Raw genomic sequence first — 22193 nt, 5'->3', positions numbered from 1 at the left:
TGGGGATAAAGGGGAGAGAGGGTGAGGTCAGAAGGAGCGCCAGGAGGAAAGAGGAGAGGATAGAGGGAGGAGGTGGCTGTCAGGATGATTTGAGCCAGCCTTCAACGGACCCTGACGCTGCACTTTTCCCAAAGCACTTGTGCATGCACGCGAGTGCGAGTGCGAGTGCGAGTGTGCGTGTGTGTGTGTGTGTGTTGTTCCCGACACTAAATAGAGATCTTGTTCGGGCAGAGAGCGAAGAGGACAGCGTGAAGTAGAAAACCGACCGCTACAAACTTTCTCAAACAAAATACTTTTCTTTCTCAAAGATCAATGTGCACAAACAATATTCATATCACTCCAGAGAGTCACTTCATCTCTGTTCTGTCGACACACATACACAGAAAATACTAAAACTATGGTCAGAGGTCAGTTTTAAATGACTTTAAAACAAATACTAGTTGCTTATTGACAAATATTCATGTTTTTACTGTGAATATAAAGTTAACAAAGTGTACAAACAGGAGTTACACCAAAAAAAAAAAAAGTATTATAATTTTGGTACTTTTTAAGTCAGCCTTCAATAACACAGTACACATAATAACAATATGGAACAATGTAATAAGTAAATCACCATGGCTGCAGTTTCATTGTGTCATGTTTGACTGAAAATGTTTTGCGGATCAAAACACAATCACAATATCTGCCAATTAGATATTTGTCTCCAAATGGCTCAGCCTTAATGTGAGAATGGTTTCTGTCTCGACACCCCGGAGACCCTGAGGCTTTTCTCTGAGAGCAACACAGCACTCCAAAGTTCAGGTGAGGCTCATGTGAAGTTTCAGCAGCACAGCAAAAGCTTAATTACTTTCAAAGTTGTTTCCCTGGATTTAAGCAGCGGTTGGAGGCACTGGTGATTAAAAGTAACAACAACAACAACAACAACAAAAAGTTATATAATATCCGTCCTCCACTCATCAGTGTGAATGAAGGTGGGTGAAAACAACCATTTACAGTTGTGAACTGCTCCACAACAAAAAATAAAGACATCAAAACGAACATACCCAAAGAGATGTTTACTCTGAGTGCTTTTGATTAACTCAAAGAAAATGCTAAGAAAAACAAGAGACACAGCTGCTGGGTGATAATTAAAACCTGTCACCAGGCAGTGACGGACTGATGCAGTACTGTGCTGCATGGCAAACGAGAAGTCATCGTGACTAATGGTTAGCCATGGTAATATTGGGCACACTGTTTTTTTTCTTTTTAAGTCCATCACTCATGCGCTTTGTCTCCCTCCCTCCAGTTGTCTCCCTGCACTTTAATGGCTACTGTATATGAATCTTAATGAAAACGTCTTTCTCTCCGTGGCCACCTCTCCATCGATTTTGCCCACAGAGCCAGAAGAGTGCTTGACAAAATGTGATGCATTATAGATTACAGATTACCATCTTAAATTCCAATCAGGACCATAATAGATTAGAGTGCTTCAACACAGTGACTTACAGTCATAAAACAACCAGTGGCCCTGACGGTGGCTGATTCATAACAGCGGTGTTTGTGTGACAAATGCAAGAACAACACTTTACTGATCAAACATCTGCTGCTTTAAGAAGATGTGTGTGTGTGTGTGTGTGTGTGTGTGAGTATCTGGGACCTTAATCTGTTTACACAGTCACATATGGCAGGGGTCTCAAACTCACATGACCTGGGGGGGCCAATGAGTGTCCAGTCTGGTCATGAGGGGGGCCGGTCATGCGAAAAAAAAAAAAAGTACAACTGTGTGGGAAATGATCTTAAAATCATATCGCAATAAATGTAATAAAAAAACCTTAAACTTAAAAGTATGATTCATATAACCTTAGGTATTATAGGTGTCATTATATCTTGATAATGGCCCATAATTTTAATGACTACATTTTAAGGTGAAGTCATGTTTTAAAGTTAGGCTGAGGTCAGGGTTAGGATTAGGCCACTAGTAATTATGGTTAAGGTCAGAGAAAGTCTCCAGGAAATGAATGTAAGTCAACGCGATGTCCTCTGAAGTCATGGAAACCAGTGTGTGTGTGTGTGTGTGTGTGTGCGTGTGTTGGGAGTTGTTACTGGGCTGACCACATACGACATGTCTACTCCCCACAGACACACATACACAGTTTCTTCTCCTTGGCCTCTTTGCCCCCTGAACCTAACAGCTCAATTTCAGCCTAACCCTAGTGCGTGCACACAAACACACACACACACACACACACACACACACACACACACACACACACACTTGGCGTCTGCAGACCTAAATAGCTCTCGGGTGTAGGACACTTGTAAATAACAGGCTATTAGGCTGGAGACGTTACCACCAACGCTGCAAAGATCTCACTCCTGCAGGCATGAGCTCGGAGCACTTAAAAACTTATCACTAGTAGTGGAATAAAAAAGAAACCCCCAGAAAGTAATAAATCAAAGCTAAATACAACAACAACAGAGACACATAATTAATAAATCAACCAGATTCACTGCCCCCCTGCAGCTACTGGACTTTAAATGGATGTTTTAAACATTTACACATGGACAAAGGAAGGAGGGAGAAGCAGACAACATAAACCTGATCCAGGGATTAGATTAACTGCTGTGTAGATGACCAGGTCAGGGGGATGAACACAGAAGCAGGTTGTTTGTTTCCCACAGGGTGCAACAAAAGTTAAGGGGAAACGGAGCAAAAGTGTGTTGGGTCTTTTTTTTATTATTTTACAGTCCAGTCTTTCACCACACAGCTGTGTGAAATATTGATGCTTTAATTCCACGGAGGAAATGTCTAAATGATTTTGGAACATCTGAACGGGGGGGAAATTCACCACATCTATAATTGATTAAGTCTGAAATGTTAATAACTCAGTGGGAAACCACCGGAAGAGAGGCTTAACGGGAGAGAGGACAACAGTGTGTGTGTGTGTGTGTGTGAATCTACAGTATGATCTCGCTTTTTTGGAGTTTGTTTTTCTTGAAACTATATCAAGTTCATTTTCTTTGCACTATTTATTCTGTATGTGTACTGTTTTCTTCCCAAGAAGTGAAAATATACATGATTAACATATGTGGGAAAAATAAATCCTTTTTTTTTCTTTCATTAAAGCCTTTTGTGTCCTTGACTTTCACAAAGAAAACATGTGGCTCCTCCGTCTCAAAAAAAAGGTTTCCACTGATTTATAAAAATGAAAATAAAAACAATGTTCAGTAAATTAAAAGTTGAAGCCACAACAGCCTGTGGGTCTGGGGTAGACCCAGAATCCATTGCATACGCTCCATGATTCCTTTAACACTTTTTAATTTTATATTTCCTCCTTATTTCTTTGAAAAGCATTCCATAACTGTTTTTTTAATGCTTTTTTATTATTAAGATGTATTTCTGTTTCTCTATCTTAACCTCATCCATCTGTATGATGTGTTTTTCTGCCTAACTGACTGTCGCACTTGTGTAACAAAAAGCCACACAGCCAAAAAACAATACTGGACACCAAATCCTCTGAGCTGTGCTAATTATTTTGAAGTGTGAAAACCGTCCGAGAACAGTCAATGTGTTGTAATTAGACTCTGATAATTACAGCCTGGGGACCAAGGGAGGGCCCAGAGGGATTATTATGGGGTAGCCGAAGCCAGGAAAACAGGAGGAGAGTGGGCTGAAGTTCACCAAATGCACCCAACAACTCTCGCACAGAGAGACAAGCTGGTGGGGACAGAGACTCCTGAGATAAAGAGGTAAAAGCACTCCACTCCTGTGCATATGTCCGTCGCTTACCTGCAGTCCAGTTTCTCTATCTCAAAGTGTGGGTTAAAGTTGAGGACGATGCGCTGTGAAGGCTCAGGAGCGGTGATGACCCAGCGACAGTTCTGGTGAGGCGGGTACTCCAGCGGGTAGCCCGGTGTGGTGATGTATCCGGCATCGCTGGCATCTAAGTAGCCCCCGCATGGTTCCGATGCTGCGCGGGAAGAAAGACAATATGCATGAGATCTCAAAGAGTGTCACACTCAAAGTGTTTATAATACCACTACAAAATTGAAGTGTGATAAAAAAAAAAAAACATTAAACATTAGAGAGCAGAGGTTAAAAGGAACGAGAATCTTTTGTGTGGAATAAACATGAGGAAATGAAAGCTGAGTGATGAGATAAGCATCATAAGTATCATCAGGATCAGTGTTGTTTGTTTATAGAGACTGACCAGATGTCAGCACACTGTACGAACGCCACCAAACTAACTTAACACACGCCGTATTTGTTCATTAAACAAGAATTGGCACTCTGAGAGGGGCCAAACAGATAAAACGCAGATAAGCGCTGTGTTTGCACAGACAGGATATGGGAAACAACGCAGGGAGTGTGTGTGTGTACGATTGTGCACGTGCGTGCGCATGTAGTCGTCAAGGTCAATGTAGCACCACGACATACAAAGGCTCCATTCTGAACCCAAACTGACACACACACACATACACACATACAGAAAGAGTCCAGATGCCACAGTTACTGTCTGAGAGCGGATCCACTTGTCAGCGCTCATACGTCCGTGTCATGTCATAAACAATGCCCGTCATTCACAGCTGCAGATGCAGCCTGACATAGATGGGTAACTCATATATGTCTGTGGCGCCCACACACTCTACTGTATTGTACATCTATGGCGCCTATTGTGCGTCACGCCAGCTTGCTCCGTTTCACGGACTGTGCAGCCCCGTCATGAGAGGCTCAACTTCCTCATTGTTTAAGATCCACAAAAACTTAACTTAAACCATGCTGGTGGACGTGTGAGATGACAGCAATCTTTGTTAAGGCCGAGCACTCCTGACATAATGACACAGTCTGAGTCACTGTGTGCTGAAAATGAGATTTAAAAACCTTCACCAAATCATGTTCGTATAGTTTCTTGTTGAGTGGGTATCACATTTGAAACTGAAACTGTGACTTTTAACATATTTCTGTGCAACAACAAACAGTGGTCGCGCTGTAGATTTGGGAACAGGAGGATACATTTTTTAAAACAGCTGTTTTGGGCATCATGGTGGACAAAGTTGGACGGGATCATTTTTATGCAAACAGCATCTGTGTCTCTCTCTGCTGCTTGCTGTGCAGTACAGATGGATGATGATGTAAATAATAACATGTAAAGTATCTAAGTTACAAGTTGGGCCAGGACGAGCTGCCAGTGTGCAAGTCGGGAGATGGACAGATCCTCTTACGCTGCATGAATACACTCACTGTCAGTGTGTTTATAATGTGTCACCTGTCTGTGTTTTAGACAGTATCAGTAACGCCTACAGTAGCGCGCGGGGGGGGGGGGGGGAAAGATCAGTCCTCTACAGTTTAAACTTTAAACGGCTGCTTCAGTTGAGGCTCAAGAGAGAAAACCAATATGATTAAAAAATAACACACACACACACACACACACACAGTGTAATAATTATTTATTGCCGCTGTGCTGAGTGGGGTGACATAGCCAAGTCAAACTACTCAGCAGAATACAACATGTTTGAATGCTATAAATAGAGCCGCTACTGTAAACCTACACTCTGAGAGGAGTGAGAGGAGTAACCGTACACAAGCAAACATTGACACACACGCACATGCGGCATAAACACTTAATCAGACGTGATCTCACGAATGAATCCCCCCCCCCCCCCCCCCCCACAAAAACAAAAAAAGTCACTTTTCATTCGTCGGGTCGTGACTGATGCGCAATCATACGCGGAAGAACCGTCAACATGAGCGCGGAGGTCAGATCTCAGCACACAGCACACGACGTGACGGACACTTTGGCAGCCTTATCTGGCATCTACTGTACGCCGCGCTGTCTGCAAACAATTAGTGATCATCCCTCTGTATCTCCCAACTAGTCCATGTCTCAAGTCCCCCATCGGCCTCCTATCTGTTTCCAATCTCCTTGGTGATATACAGTAATACAGGACTAGGGTTACACGGCCCGAGTAACCCTGGCCAGACGCATTTCATCTCAGCACCACCTGGATTAGTGTTTAACCACTCAGGAATCTCACAGCAGCAGCGGCCAAACACCACTTTTAGCACAGAGCTTAGCTAACTATATATCCAATGCAAAATCTGGGATATGCAGAAAGGCAGTGCCGTGTATGTTTACTTCACGCTGTAGTTTTGATGATAAGATGGAGTGGAAACGTGTTTTTTTTATTAGATTCAGTCATGCGTGAGGCGCTTGTAGAGGGGTTTTTTGCTTTTGCTTCCAGAGTTGATGTTTGATTTTTGACAAGCTCAACACTTGGATGAAGTTTCTGAAGATCATTCTCGTCTTTTTCTTCCATTTGTTTTTTTTTGGTTCCTTTCCTCTGCCTTTTCTCTCACCTCTGGCACGCAGCTGATGAAGACAGCACCGCTGAGAGTCTGATGAATATGGTTGGCGTGACGGGGAGGCAGATGCTGTGTGTGCATGAAGTAATGAGTATGCTCTGCTTTAAAGCGCTATCAATCAATCTCACACACACACATACACATATTTTATAAATTATAAGGTGATAAAGGAGCAAAAGGTGACCAAATCTGAAGAGGTCACCTTATTTTAAATACATTGAGCATTGACTGCTTGTTTGAAGCATGTATCTACTTATATGACATGATGCTGAGGTCGAGCTCATATTATAACACAAGAGTTTCTGCAGTAAGAAAGTGATATAGATGAGGACATAAACGTTTCTCTTTGGGAACTATACAGTAGAACTGCACCCTCCGACGAAAAAACTGAATCTATAGCAATTGTAATTTGTATTCCACACTGCAGCATCGTGACCTGTGCGCTGGAAAGAAAGAGCAATGGGGAGGTGGGAGGACAGTAGAGATGCTGAGTCGGGGAAACGCCTGAATTCATGTCAAGAATTATCAAACAGGTTAATCAGAGACAGGAAAGACGACCGCAGGGTTCAGAAAAGAAGAAGAAATACAGTTAAGCCTTTAAGGAGTTCTTTTGAGTCCACTTTCCGTGAATAAAAAATGTTAAAAAAAAAAAAACCCATGGAAATGATTGTACAAAAATAAGAAAATTAGATTTTAGAGATCTTTAGATTTTAGTTTCGTGATACGAGTCCCAATCCTGCTCGAAGCAACTCAAGATAGACTATTATACTTAAAGGTTTCATGTTCCTAATAGCAGTGAAATGCCATTACATCATGGAATAAGAGTGCTCTCATAAGGGATTTTAATATGGCATATATCTTTTGTTATGATGTGTTTTCACGGTTTATTTAACCGGAATTTCCGATGCTGCAGTTCAACTGCTCAAGTCAAGAATAAGCCAATCTCAATCTGTTCAATGTTGCAGATCTATTTCTTCTCACAATGCCTTCTTCTTCTTCTTCTTCTTCTTCTTACAATTAAATGCTGTGGCGAGCTGGTACTCTGAGAACATCCCAACATACCACATCAAGACATCTCCCTTTTCCTTTGTCTCTGAAGATGCAGAAACGCTTCCCTCCTCCTCCTCCTCATCCTCCTGACCTCAGAACTTCACACACGACAGTTTTCCCTCTCCAGCACCACCACATCAGCGTGTGTGATCTTCGGGGAGACGTTGCATTTACACCACACATTCACAACAAACGCAAACCGCTGAACAACACTCATCTCCCTCTGGCTATGGCATCAGTGAATTTGGACCAGGCAGGCACACACACACACACACACACACACACGTTCATATGCAGGAAAAAGCAGCAGCAGTAAACGGTGCTAAGCAGTCAGGCGGGGATATGAGACAGGTCACTGCATTATTTATGGCTCTTTGCCATGTTTAGTAGAGCCTCCTGATAACACCTATTCAGCAACTTTCCCCCCCACATAACACAGGCACTAACAGATGCATCCGTACAGAATTGTGATAAAAACTTGCACACAATACAAAAGGCTCGACCATTTCGATAAACACACGTTTTTTTTACATTTTCAGTGTCTTTGCGAAAAACTGCACCACCCGTGTTTGTGAGCCCACAAACACAAAGCCTTGTTTGTGGGCTCACTTACGGATTAATTTTCTGAAGAGACACTTTTCACAGGTCGCAAATTGATTCACTCCACCGTCTGTGTGTGTGTGTGTCTGTGTGTGTGTGTGTGTGGGGGGGGCTTTGCATAGTTTGCATTCATTTCAATTGGCAAAGGTCCATAATGAAAGCGTCAGTGTTTTAGTATGAAAGTGTGAGAAAGTGTCGCCCAGCTGAAAGAGCTCATTATCCACACACACACACACACACACACACTGTGTCTCACGTTCTCATCATTCTGACCTTGTTGCAAACAAGTCACCCCCCCCCCCCCCCCCCCCGAACACAACAATCAATAAACTCTGAACATCTGCATCAAAGCCTGCAGGAGGAAAATGCTAATTCCGCCATTGATTTCCAGGCATTATTACAATTTACTATGCATTTTCAGGAAAACGGTTTGGCTCCGGCATCGCAAAGTACTCACAAAATACCTCAGGCACTGTTACCTTAAATGGTGGAAATAGAGATACATTTGCAGTAAAAAGCTTTTCGTACGACTCGGGAGAAACCCTGAAAGCAACGGCCTGAAAATGTCTTCTTTGGATTCAAACCAAGCTTTTAGTCATTGAAACCCAGAAAACCTCAGGAATGGACAGAGCGAGAGAGGAGAGAGAAAGAAAGAAAGGGAGAAGGAGGCAGAGTGGGATGACGAGGAGGAGGAGGAGAAGAAGAAGAAGAAGAGAGAGCAGTGCCAGAACATCTGTCTCTCATCATTTGAAAAGAGAAAGTCAGCAGCTCAGAAAAAAGATCACTGGACAGAAAACACGATCCATACATGCACACAAACAGGTGGGGCTGTGCTTGGGTGGAATATTACAAACACAACTGTGTCTCTGAGAAAGAAGAGGTGACGAGAGAAGGAAAGAAGAAAGAAAAGAGAACTGACGGGAGAAAACCCTATACGTGACCTGTCTGGAAAGAGGGGAGAGACGATGGCACAGTGGACAGACGGAGGGAGGATAAAGACTTAAGATCTTAAGAGGAAGAGGAAGAGGAAGAAATGACTGAAAAACAAAAGAGTGCAACTAAAGAGGTGGAAATTATGTTTAATGAGAAAATGAACTAGGTAGAAAGAGTTCCAGGAACAGCTTCAGTGTCCATGTTTTGTTCTGGGTTTTTTTTTAGGTGCACTATTCATTCACGTTCTTCACACGTATTAAAATATGTTGCTATAGAGATGATTGCACTTCCTTATAGGCAACAAGTATAGGTAAATAAATAGATAAATGCACAGATTATGCAAAAATATGCACATTTGACATTGTAAAATGCCATGTTTACATTTATTATGTATGTGTATTTATTTATTTTCACTTATTTAACAGTCTTACACATCCACTATAATCACAGAGGCCGTTAAAGCATAACTGCCTGTTTGATGCTGTGATATCTGCTCCCATTAACTTCTGTTGACATTGTGTTTATTCCTATTCCAGGTTGCCTTCAGTCACGCCACTGAACAACGTGGGGTCAAGTGTTGTAATAAACCCGAGGAAGATTCACAACAACAACAACAACAACAACAACAACAACAACTCCTGTTATTTCAAAGTTCACGGACAACTGTTGCGAGGAAACTTTTCATCCTCATGTCAAAAGACATTTAAAATGTATGCAGGTACAATGTGCTGTAAAAAAAAAAAAAAAAAAAAAAGCCAGCCGAGGAAAACATAAACTGAGAGTGTCTGAGAGAAAAGGCAGAACCTGAAAAGAATGAGGTTTCCCACCGCTGTGAAGTGAGGCAGCGAAGACGGCGAGCGAAGAAGAAGAGAGAGAAAACACCGACACGGGGAGGTGTGGAGAAAGAGACAGAATGCACCATTAAAGCAGAGGTGAGGTGCCATGAAAATAGGGAAACAACAGCATGATTTAGCGTGAAGCGAGAGAGAGAGAGAGAGACAGAGAGAGAGAGAGAGAGAGAGAGAGAGAGAGAGAGAGAGAGAGAGAGAGAGAGAGAGAAGGAAGGAAGGAAAACAACCTGTGGCCTCGCACGGCACACTAGCTCTGGAGGGACTGCTGAGGACACAGAAGGCTTAGCTGTAATGCACAAGCTCAGACACACTGGACGTGTGTGTGTGTGTGTTGTAAAAGAAGTGAGAACAAGCAAATAGCCTCATTCAAAGGATTTCCACGATCTCTGCTTTTTCTTCACAAAGATATAAATACACAGAGAGAGAGAGAGAGAGAGAGAGAGAGAGAGATCTCACCCTCCTCTCTAATTACTTCAGTCATTACCACTGGCCAATGAAGAAACTAGAATACTAGCAGTTTACTAATGACATGATAACTGTAATTAGAACATCCTCCTGGACCCGCTAATTGTCCTTTCCCTTTTACTGACAAGAGACAGGCAGAGAGAGAGAGAGAGAGAGAGAGAGAGAGAGAGAGGGAGAGAGAGAGAGAGAGAGAGAGAGTGGACGGTTCACTGACTGTATGCTGTGAATGTCAGTGGGCCTCTGCACCTCTGCTGCTAATGTAATGACTGTGAAACAAAAAAAAATCCTTCAAATCATTTGATTTATGAATTTCATTCCCCGTTTTTTTTTAATTATTTCACGTTCATTTCATACATATTTTTTAGGATATTTTAGGATTTTAATATCGAACAGATGGAAAAAATAAAAAAAAAGCCCAACAAAGCAGTAATCTGTATTACCAAATGAAACAGAGCAAACCCTTAATCCTGAAACATGGCGGAAAACACCTGCTACCTGCGAGATAATTCGGATGAAATCAGTTTTGAAGAATGTCTGCAGCAAAGTGTCACCCCTCTCTCCCTCCCTCTCTCCCCCTCTCTCACACACACACTCACACACACACAAGAGTCACAAACACAGTTTCAACACATGAGCTGAAATTAATTTGATTTGGATAATATATTTATAGCTGCCTTGTGGCCTCTTTGGAAAGATTTGTTTATTTTCCTCCATTTTCCACATGACATACTGATAATATACATTATCTTCCACATAACACCTCTTGTTCTTCACAGAAGAGAGTAATAAATCCAGGTTTCTTTACTGCAGGTGGCTCCACTGAACTGCTTCTTCACACTCTGTTGCTTTCCTCCTTTTTTTCCCACTGTTGCCCTCTCGTGCTCTCGTTCCCTCTCTCTGTCTTTAGGTTTCCGTCCCTTTCCATCTTTTCCCACTTATCTTTCATCCTTCTTATCGTTTCTCAGTGCTTTGGACAGCGCTTTAAATGTCATGACATTTTTTGATTTTTAATATACCGTCATCATCATCATCATCATCGTCGGCACCTCAACACCTCACACGTGATGACGCAGTACAGATTAGGAAGGACTAAAATGGGAATCATACTATAATAAACTTCATAAACGCCGCTGTACTTTAAATGGTTCCAAAGTTCACGTACCAATCTATAAATATGCTGAGTAATTATCACAGCTTAAGGAACTACAGTTCAAATCGGGTTCAATTTGAATATCTGTACTGGCACAAGCTAATAACTCGTTTGCTCTATAGCACTGAGCTACTGTGTTTGTGGCACAGAGTCCTTTTGTTGTGTGGCGAACCAATGTTTAACCCCTTTGTGTGAGAAAATGACATGGATGGTTTGTTTTATTGATGGCATCATGACCCACTGGGCCACTGTAAAATGTAATTATTACAAGTCAACCTCACGGGGGGGGGGGGGGGGGGTGCTGCACCTGGTTATGTGAGGTGTGAGGTTAAGAGCCAGAGGCTGGAAAACAACAGACACTCACACTGTGTGTACGCGAGTCAGTACTGTACTTGAAATCTTAAATCTTAAAATCTTAAATAAGCAGGCGGATGACGGCTCTGCATTACACAGGCACACTGAAGATCTGAAGTGCAACCGTTTGCAGAATTAATGAACCTAAGTCAGTGGACTCGTTGACTCTTTCACCCCAACAATGTTAGGAAGAGGCTCCTCCCATGTCGGGACTTTTAAAACCCCATCATGTTCAGGGGGGGTGGAAAAAACCCCTGTCTTTTTAACCAGTCCTCAGTTGCGTACCTGTGGGCAATTTAACCCACTGCTTGCTTACTCCTCCACTGTGGCTCATGGTGAGCCTGTTTCATCAACCAGCATATTTCAGTAGAGACACTATAGAGGCAGACAGCTGGTCTTGAGTGGCCAATTATGTCCATTTATCTCCCTTGCAGGCACAGCTGTGATCAAACAGAATGAAGAAACAGGATCAAACAGCGCAGCGAAAAAATCATTCTTCCGTTTGCTTCACTTGTTTTTTTTTGTGCCTGTCCCTGTTACTTCCTCCCACTGTACCTCCCTCCTGTCTCCTGCTATATTTATATATATATATATATATATATATATATATATATATATATATATATATATATCTACACTTTTTAACTCTGACTACACTTCTTCTTGTACATCTCTCCGGAGACGACAGAGAAGAGGCATCTTTTAAAAGTTTACTACTGAGGAAGCCACTCAATGTGTGTGTGTGTGTGTGTGTGTGTGTGTGTGTGTGTGTGTGTTCCAGCGTACCAGGAAGAGATAGCAGCCGGATGGAGCCCTTAATGATTAATCTGTTTTTAATACTTTTAAATCAAGATAAAAAAAAAAAAATGACATCATCAGACCACATTGACTGATTAGGCAGTTGATTTAAATAGACCCTGTGATGACATGGCTAAAAGAAGAAGTGCTCTGTGGTCAAACAATGACTCAAACACAGACCACAGCCTCAAAGTTAAACACTTTATCCATCAACCTTTAGCACCGCAGCTTCCCTGTGAATTTACTGTGCCGCGAAAACCCTCAAACTCACGCCTCCCTGCTTTGGTACCGACTGCAAACACAGGTCAGCGCATGCTGTTGCTCAGATAACCTGTAGGATTTACAGCAAAAGCTCAACATTTTTGGACTGGGACAAGTAGGACCCTCCAGCTGATAGGTCACGGTGGCCTGAACTGACTCCGATTTCAGTTGACATGGAAATATCCACACACAGCAATCTGTTCCATGACACATATCTTCATCTCGTCACATTCAAGGTGAAATGTGATGCAAAGTATCCCTCACTGCTCTCCCTCCCTCTCTCTCTCTGTGTTCCTCCACAACAACATTTGGCAGAGAGGGGCCACTCAATCCAAGTCATGAGATCTGCAAAAGCCCCAGCTCACCTCCTCAATAAGCCCTAAATCAATATAACAACAAATTCCCCCTCTTTTACACTTTTACACAAATATATCTCAAAGCAGAAAGTGGACCATGGAGAGGAATCAAACGTTTTTGCCAAGTGCCTGCTCTTTGTTTGATTAGAAACAGGGAGAATATATTAGTGTAATGGCAGGCGTCATTGTGTCTGACAAAAAATTCCACAAAAGGTAGATTTCCACGATAAAATTAGTTATAAAACGTGTGTTTTATTTGTTTTTACACTAATAAAATACTAACTAAAGTTCTTCTGGCTCGCATTTGCTTAGGAACACAGCGTTCCCTATTATAAACCCCACCTGTAACACAACAACCTCAACAATAACAACACTCTTGTTTGTTTCAAACTAAAAAACAACAACAACAACAGCCATTGAGCTGCTCTATCTGAGTCCTCCCTGTGCGTAAAAGAGCGATCGCTTGGATGCGCGCAAAAACATCGACGTTAAACGCGCGAGCCCCGAGGAGCAGCGAGCGAAAACCGTTCTGTTCCGTGCCACTTTTTAATAGAGTGTAAAGCGCTAAGTGTTAACGCAGCTGATAGCCCTGACCCCATCACTCATGCACGGAGCCGTGACAGTGTGTGACAGAGCCCCGCAGCCTGAGTCGGTGGAAACGGAGTGGGAATCGGACCTCCGTGTGACCAGAGACAACCTGGCCACATTGGCCGCGTTCACGCTCTGTGCGCAGCTGAATTATGCAGACAGAGCTGCCGGTAAGAGCCCCGGGTGAGACATGATGACTCCATCAGTGACACAGACTGACATGAAACAATGCGAAAATGTCACGAAACTAAACCGAGATGGCGCCTTAAACACAGCAGCTGCCACTAAAAGTAGTCCCGGTAGCAAAATTAGAGGCACATTATAGTGATTTTTTCATTATGGGATGGCTCTCCCGAGAAAAGCCATTGATTCAGCTGCAGATTAAATACTACTGTAGGTGGGAACAGATGTGTGAAAGCCAAAGCATGCAGGGAATACAGTTATTATGATAGTTTATTTGTAGCTGTGTTTAGTTCGTAGTTTTAACTTTTTTTTAACCTCTCTAAACACACGAGGGCGATGGGTCAATTCCGCGAGGACTATACTGTGACGACGCATTATTTGTGCCACTGATAACAAAATATGTAATGATAGCAAGAATAAAACACGTGTTTCACAGAGTAGTTGTGGTGGTGTGGTGGAGAAACAGTCCAGTTTCCATGTAACACCTATGTGACACGGCTGGGAAAGTGTCAAACCTACCTCCTTCCTCTGCTGTGACCGCTGGAGGCCAGAGAAAAGCCAGTAAACATCCACAGAGCCAAATGAATACATCCATCTTCCCCCTCGAATATGGAGAAAAATCGTCCGTTATCTACGTCTGTGGTTGTTATTCTGTATCAGAGACGGAACAAGCTCCACAGTCTCTCAGTTTTCTGTTCCACTCAAGCGCAACAAGACTCGTGTCCAAACCTCCACCACAAACGCCGGGCTGCGCTCGCGCTGCTCTCCAAGAATATCAAGGCTGCTTTTTAACTTAAACGTGTGCCCGCGTGAGACACCGCGCGTCTACATCTGTTATCAGCGCAGTTTGTCCAATAACCACATTTTTAAGATCGGGAAACCCATGCCGGTGCTCGCGGGCACGGTGTCCACTGTGTCAAGCGAAACGCGCGTGGGGGGATAAAACCTCACACAGCTGTGTGCAGAATCACAAATGTCAAAGAAATGATAAATCACTTCTTCAAAACGCAAAAAAAGAAGCAGAAAAAGAAAAGAAGCGTCTACAGGCAAACAAATAAATTAATACAAGAAACTCGCGTCTTTTTCCATCTGCGGGGGAAAAAATACTCCCAACTCTTTTGCCGTGACTGACTCCCCAAGTGGCGCGTTTACGTGTCAAAACCACCTGTGAGTAAGAAACACAAAAATATTGTCCCAACGCGCGTCCTTATACTTTTCGATGACTGTCCGCTTTTTGCGCAAAACACTGGTCAGGAGCTCCGGTGCGCGTGCGTTGCGTGCGTAAAGTCTGATGAGGAGAAACAGACGTGCAGCCTCTTCAGTCTCCTCGTGCAAACTGAGCGTTTCTTCACTCAAACACGTTGACTGTGTCTCCTCGCTTTCTCTCTGCATGCGCGGCTGCGCCAGTGCGTCCTGTCCTCGCGCTCTCTCTCTCCCTCTCTCTCTCTCTCTCTCTCTCTCTCTCTCTCCTTCCTCTCCGATCTCCGCCGGGTTTGTGGCATCGTGCAGGACTGCTCACTCAATCCCCCCCGTCTCGGCGCGCATGCACGCCACGCGCGCGCACGTGTATCGGATTACAGTAGGCACCTCTGCCCGCCTCCATATAGCCCCTCACTGATTAAAGAGCAGTTTTACTCCCTCTCTCCTTCTCTCTCTCTCTTTTTTACCTCACCCTATCTTAACCACTCTCTCTCCATCTATGCTTTCCTTTTATAAAAATCTATATAATTTCCCTCCATCTCTCCATCTCTCCATTCTCTCTCTCTCTGGTAATAAAGAGAAAACAGGGGCCCACATCTTTGTAGCACAGGAACACGGTGCTAATTACAACATGCATGACAAAAATCACGTTTCCAAAAATACTTTGTATGTTTCACAGTGATCCTTAAAAATAACATCAAAGATAAACTTTTGTATACAAAGGGGACACACGCTCTCATTCAAAGCAGTCATTGTGGTAATAATGGTCAAGCTACTGGGTAGAGAAATTCAAACACAGCCTGGTGCACACACCCACCCACTCATCCACACCCACCAAACACCGCCGGCCTCCTCCCTCTCCCTCCCCGTAGGGTTTTGGTGGTAGGTGTGTTTAAGGGCCTGCGCAGCGATACCAAACGCTTGTGGTCTGACAGACTAACCAAACGTTGGTCTTCCCAGGACACACCCAGCGCATGCTGGCACATAGATGCACACACATACAGGCCATAATGACACAACAGAGTTATCTTGTGGGAAGAAACCCCCCCTTTAAACATCTATTTATTTCATGACGGAGAAGAAAATCATACAGGGGTGTGTGTGTGTGTGTGTGTTTTTTTCCTTGTGACAAATATTTATAGCTCTCGCATCCTTTTGACATGAGAGTTTGTGATATCTGTTATTTTTTAACTCATTATCAGCTCCACACAACTCTCTCTGCTTCTTGGTATAGATCAGGGGTCGGCAACCTTTAGGATGAAAAGAGACATTTTTGTCCCCTATCCAGCCAATTATAATTAATCTGGAGCCGCGAAACCTATTTGACCCATAAAATGAAGATAACATCATGGATAATGTTGTATATATACATAAAATATGCATTTTGTGAAATTTAAGAACTAGGAAAATGAAAACTGTTGACAAAGGAAAATACTTTTGGCATGTGACGGCCTATTTGTGTCCTTTAACAACCTGATCATTCAGCAGATTTACAAAATAATCTACTTACCCCTGCGTTGCCGCTGTTGAATGCAAACACTCCCTCAGTCAGGTCCGATAGTATTGCTTGACAGAGCCTGTTTTCAGATGAAGGAAGCAATATACACATTATGTTATATTAAGTTGGTGTTGTGTCTATATATATACATACATATATACATATATATATATATAGGTGTGGTGTAATGTAACAAGTACAAATACTTTGTGACTGTACTTAAGTACAAAATGTACGTATCTGTACTTAACTTTGTTACTTTGCAACTTTTACATTTATTAGAGTTGCTAATGGTCTGTATTTATAAAGAGCTTTTCTAGTCTTGATGAACTGCTTGACACTGCAGTTTTCACTCATTCACATGTCTTTCATAACCATTCACACGCTGCTGCAACATGGGGTTAAGTGTCTTGCTATAAAGGACACTTTATATAGACTAGCAGAGCCAGGAATTGAACCCACAACCTTCCACGCCCTACCACTGAGCCACCATGGCAAGTTTTGATACTTTACAGTACAGTACATGTAATATATTTTAAGACTTTTACTTAAGTAATATTATTGAAAAAAGTGACTTCAACGTCTTCCAAAGTAATTTTCTGGTAAGATACTTTTTTTTACCAGTTTAGGTACTTTATACAAGACTGTATATATATGTGTGTGTGTGTGTGTGTGTGTGGGTGGAGAGAGAGTGGGAGAGAGGCCCTAACTGCCACCCCACTCATTCCTCAGGTCCCTCTAGTGGTACGACCTTTGTAACCTGCCACTCTCTCTCCCCTCTCGCCTCCCTCGTCCTGCGTCTCTTCACTGTAACTGAAACCAGCCTGTTTCTTGACTGGAATCTGTCAAGTGATGAGCGTACACAGCAATCACCTGCTAATATCAGCTTAACTTACCTCTAAACTGTCAAAGCTCTCCTTTTATTCAAATATATCAACCTGAAATCTTCTGACTGATTTATTATTGCCGAGGCTTGAATGTGAATATGAGAGGCAATTCAGTGGAAATGAAACAATAAAAACAGTGTGGAAGCAGTTCAGCCTTTTTGTTTCACATGGGAGTGAAATGTGCTGAATTCAAAAAAAAAAAGTATCCAAAACATTTTTGGCAGGGAGAATTTGGAGAGGAAAAGTAAGAAATAGTCATGAAAGCTGAGTCCAAATCGTTGGAAATTCATACCAACGCATCACACTGACCTAATCCTGCTGGACTTCCCCTTCACGCATTCTTCTCCGCAGCTCACAACAGTGTGTTGTGAAACTAGGATATGCCAACATCATGACACCTTTTCTGCTTGCCAAGCAGTGGACTGGCTTTCCCAGAAGTCACTGCTGACCTCACTGAGAGAATCCATTTTAGGGCAATGGATAGAAATGATGCTTGTTGCTCACAGCGCAGATACTCCCAGTGTTTCCACCTCAGTGAACTCTGCCTGCAGAGTTCTCGTATCAACGCCGGCTGGCTTGTCAGTCTGCTGGCATCGCGGTGTAACGGCATCAATATAACACACACAATACCAAGCGGCTGGATAACACACTTGATCTTGAAAACTAAGAGCACTTACTCCCTAACTCAAGTGTTTATACATTATTTTAAATGAAAGCTGAGGTAAGCTGGATTTTTTTAGTTTGTTATTGAACAGTACAGCTCCATTGTGACCTTTCAGCATAATGAAAATCAAGTGATCGGAGACAGAACTTCTCCTTCTCCTCCTGTTTTCTGAAACTGAAGAAATAAACCAATCACAGAGAGAGAGCACACACACACACACACACACACACACACACACACACATATTGGCTGTTCCACTAAGCAGGATTGAGGAAACTACTTCAGCATCTGTAGTTTAGTTTATTAATTTATTTGCACATTATAGCATGGAATATAAGATCCCAAAATTGATTTAAAATGTTATGATGCTTTAAATTGGTTATCACTACAGACTGCTCACACACACTGGACGTGGTGTTCCCGTTTGCTGGGTGAAGTAAGACGTAAGAATATATTAAATAGCCACCAGGGGGCAACTCTGCTGGTTGCAAATGACCTTCCTTTGAATGGATGTTTGTGGGAAGACGAGCCTGGTCTCAAGCGCGACTTTCAGGGACTTAAGAGGGAAAGAGACAATAGAATATGGCACATATGAGTGGAGATGAGCGTGATTGACAGCTGGTATCATCCAATAGGAGCCTGGTTGCAGGTGCAGGTGATTTCCAGCTGTAAAAACTTTAAAGGGTGGTTCCCCCCATTTTTTTCCCACTTGGTCAAATGAAGAATGAATTGTTTGTTTAAATTTAATTACAGACCTTTTACTCATAAAACTTGACAGAATCACAGTGCAGGACTTTTATTTTCTTTGAAGGAAGTGACTCTGACGTCGACAATCCCAACTTCCTCTGTTGTTGTGGGAATGAATCTGAGATCCACTGTCTGATGATCGAATAACACATGTACCGCTGCAAATGAATAAAATAAGAACTCTATGTTTTTTGGGTGAAGTGACGGAGGTCAAACCATGAATCTGGAGGCTTCAAAACTGCACATCTTATTTTCATGGGTAACGGCATGACTGTTTTACACTTGGTTAAAACGTCCAAAGCAATAAAAATAAATAACTATGAGGAATTTTTGTTAGTTTGTGCTCATCTGGTGGGAGGGGCTCTGGGCTTCTAGCCATCTTGCCTACTGCAGCTTTAACCACTGTTTCTCATCTGCCAGGATAACGATTTTCATTGATTCATTCCTGAAGGAGGACTCCGACTACCACCAGCAGCTATAGAATATGCTTGAGGTTTAGCATTAACTTACCATATTTGGTTCTAACATCACCGTAACCCCCTCCACCCGCTCCACTGTTCTTGCAACACTGTATTTATCTTGGAAACAAGTCGGGGCAGTTGGGGCACCTTGACATGGTGCATAAGCCCCCCCGAGTTGATTTTATTAACCTGCCTCTGCTGGGTTCAGCCACTGAATGGGTTTTTAGAAAAACATTCTTATGTGTGTGTTGCAACGGAGCTGTGAAACCAGTAGAGGGTAAGCTGATCCTTGCTCTGCGTCAGGGGGAGAACTTGTCTGCTGGCCTGTCGACAGGCTCTACTGGCCCTGTCCACACCTCGCCGACACACCACGTCCCCCTCGACGGCTCCTTTGCATTTGCATTTGATGAAGGAATTTATGAATTCACTTGTTTTATTTTTAACTACTTCAAAAGTTTGGGATTCTTGTTTTTTTTTTGGGTTCTGTTGTGTTTCTGTCATTTTTACTACCTCTTCATCTTCATGTCTTACCCTCTTTACTTGGTCTTTACATTCGATTTGACACGTTTCTTTACTTGTGGGACAAAGTGTGATGCACGTGTTGCACAAAAGTAAAAAGTAAACAACCTAACCTCACTGCCTTGCTCTTGTCACATGCTTTTTCTTTATTATACATTCATAACACTCAACATTACAATGTAATATGTTAGATATTTAGTGATAAAGAGCTTATATTAAAGTAATATCCAGGTAACAACTGTCAAAACTATATCATTGCTATATAATTATGTTGCAATGCATCTTTCATTGTTATTAGGAAGTTGAATTAAGATGGTATTATGCTGATATTACTTCTCTGTTACACAATTATTGCCATACGAGTACATGCTAATATTACCATATTGTTACTGTAGTGTAATGCAAAGTTTTATTTCATTATTTAACATTTTCTTTCCCGTTGCTTTATTGGATTAGGCTGCTGTGAGTCTCAGCAGTGTTAGCAGGTCTACCTTCAAAGTAATCAGCCCCAAAATGTTAGCGGCCCACCGAGATGTCTCTCGTGCTCTCGATCTTCCTGATTACCACTCTGCCACTGCTCCCCTCCTTCCATCCATCTTTGAGTTTAATGGCACATGGAGAATGTAGTGATCTCAGAGGAACCAGCAGCCCGGTGTCCATCAACCGCTCCCTGTGTGTGTGTGTGTGTGTGTGTGTCGGTGAGTCAATGTTTGTGTATGTGTCTGCATGTCAGAGAGTTAAAAGATGTCTGCGAAGGCATATTTGGAAACTCTCCTCAGTGAAGGAGTTTTTCTTGTTTTTCTTTCTTTCTGTTTAATACCTGAGTGCGACTGTGTGTGTGTGTGTGGAGTCGCCTCGTTGGCACCTCTGGACTCCGGGGACGCTGCAGTGGCTGCGTTACGTCCCATTTTTCACCACTGTTTCAAAATGAAATTTCCAGTTCCAAGATTTCTACCCAGCTCCTGGATCCCATTTCTCTTCATCTCACTCGTTTTTGTGTGTAAACACAGGGGCAGAAATGTGGGATCATTAGAAAAATACATTCCCCGCGAGCCCACGCGCTCTAAAAATAAATAAATAAGTGATTCCGCATAGCCATCAAAGTGTCTCACAAACAGACACATTCTCTTCCGCGGCGAGAGTAAATATTTATGTGTGCATACATCACCCGTGGACTGAGCGTATTAATCTGTAGCATGGCCAGATATTTAATCTCCAGTGTTAGTACAGCGGCGGCACTGAAAACACTCAGTAATGCAAACACACACATGCACACATGCACACACGCACACACACGATTCACATACAAGCGCGCACTCTCCCTGCGGCCTCATCAATAAGCCATATTACTGAGCAGCCACAGTAAATTAGTGTGTCAACGCTAACATGGGCTTCACTGATATGGAGCTGAGTGGAGACAAGCCACAAGGACACACACACACACACACACACACACACACACAGACACAGAAGATGTGAAGCTTTACACACACGCAGAGACGCACACTTTCACAGACGCACACCCACATGCCTGAACATATAAAAAGAAGCTCACACATATGAAGTTGACAAGTCTACAATGAACATGCACAGACATGCTCAGGGATTATTTCTATCTCTCTATATTATATGTACAATACACTATACTGCATGTGTTTTCCTGTGTATACCTTTACGTGTGTGTCTGTGTTATGTTTCTGGTACTCTATTTGTGTATGTGTGTGTGTGTGTGTGTGTCTGTGTGGGAACAACTAAGCAGTGATAATCACAGTACAGCCTGTGGAGACTGCAGGGAGTCCACTCAGTTATTAGCAAGGACACAGAGGTGATAGAGGGAGACAAATATACACACACACAACGGCACCCACACAAACAGGCACAGGCACAGGCGTTTGTTCACTGACACACACAAGCAGTGTCCAGGGATCACAGTCAGAGCTGAGCGGAGTTTTACTCTCTTTCTAATAACTTGTTCTCTTTGTCATTGATCTTCCACACATTGTTTCCTCTTGTCTTTCCCTAACTTTTACTCCTTCTGTGCTTTCCCCTCCTATATTTAGTCTCTTTTGCCGCTTTTCCACTACATGGTCCCGGCACGCCAGCACGGCACAGCACGGCACAGCACGGCACGACTCTACGCGGTTTGGTGACGAGTGACTCGATTTGTTCAGTACTTCCTGCATGACTGAGTGCATGAGATGCGACTAGCCACTCGTGATCCTAAATACACCAGACTCCTCTGTTAAATATTGAGATTTTAGACATTTCCCTGCTAAATGTTGGAG

The 22193-nt window shown here is 42.8% G+C and overlaps 1 protein-coding gene across 2 annotated transcripts in view; it reads right to left on the bottom strand.

Moving 5' to 3' along the window:
- Positions 1-15394, bottom strand: part of LOC131477395 (neuropilin-2-like) — a 78707-nt gene extending 63313 nt beyond the window's left edge. Inside the window, exons 1-2 of one of the 2 annotated variants that reach the window (XM_058654833.1) lie at positions 14452-15394; positions 3770-3950 (exon numbers count right to left, since the gene is read on the bottom strand). In XM_058654833.1, coding sequence (XP_058510816.1) covers positions 3770-3950; positions 14452-14527 — 257 coding nt within the window. In that variant the 5' untranslated portion in view covers positions 14528-15394. The remainder of the gene's footprint in view (positions 1-3769; positions 3951-14451) is intronic. The other variant, XM_058654834.1, reaches the window with a different exon arrangement.
- Between the last annotated feature and the right edge of the window lie 6799 nt (positions 15395-22193).

Source organism: Solea solea, chromosome 2, assembly GCF_958295425.1.
Source record: "Solea solea chromosome 2, fSolSol10.1, whole genome shotgun sequence".
Lineage (NCBI taxonomy): Eukaryota > Metazoa > Chordata > Actinopteri > Pleuronectiformes > Soleidae > Solea > Solea solea.
The sequence above is the reverse complement of the archived record's forward strand: the minus strand, read 5'-3'. Positions and strand labels throughout refer to the sequence as shown.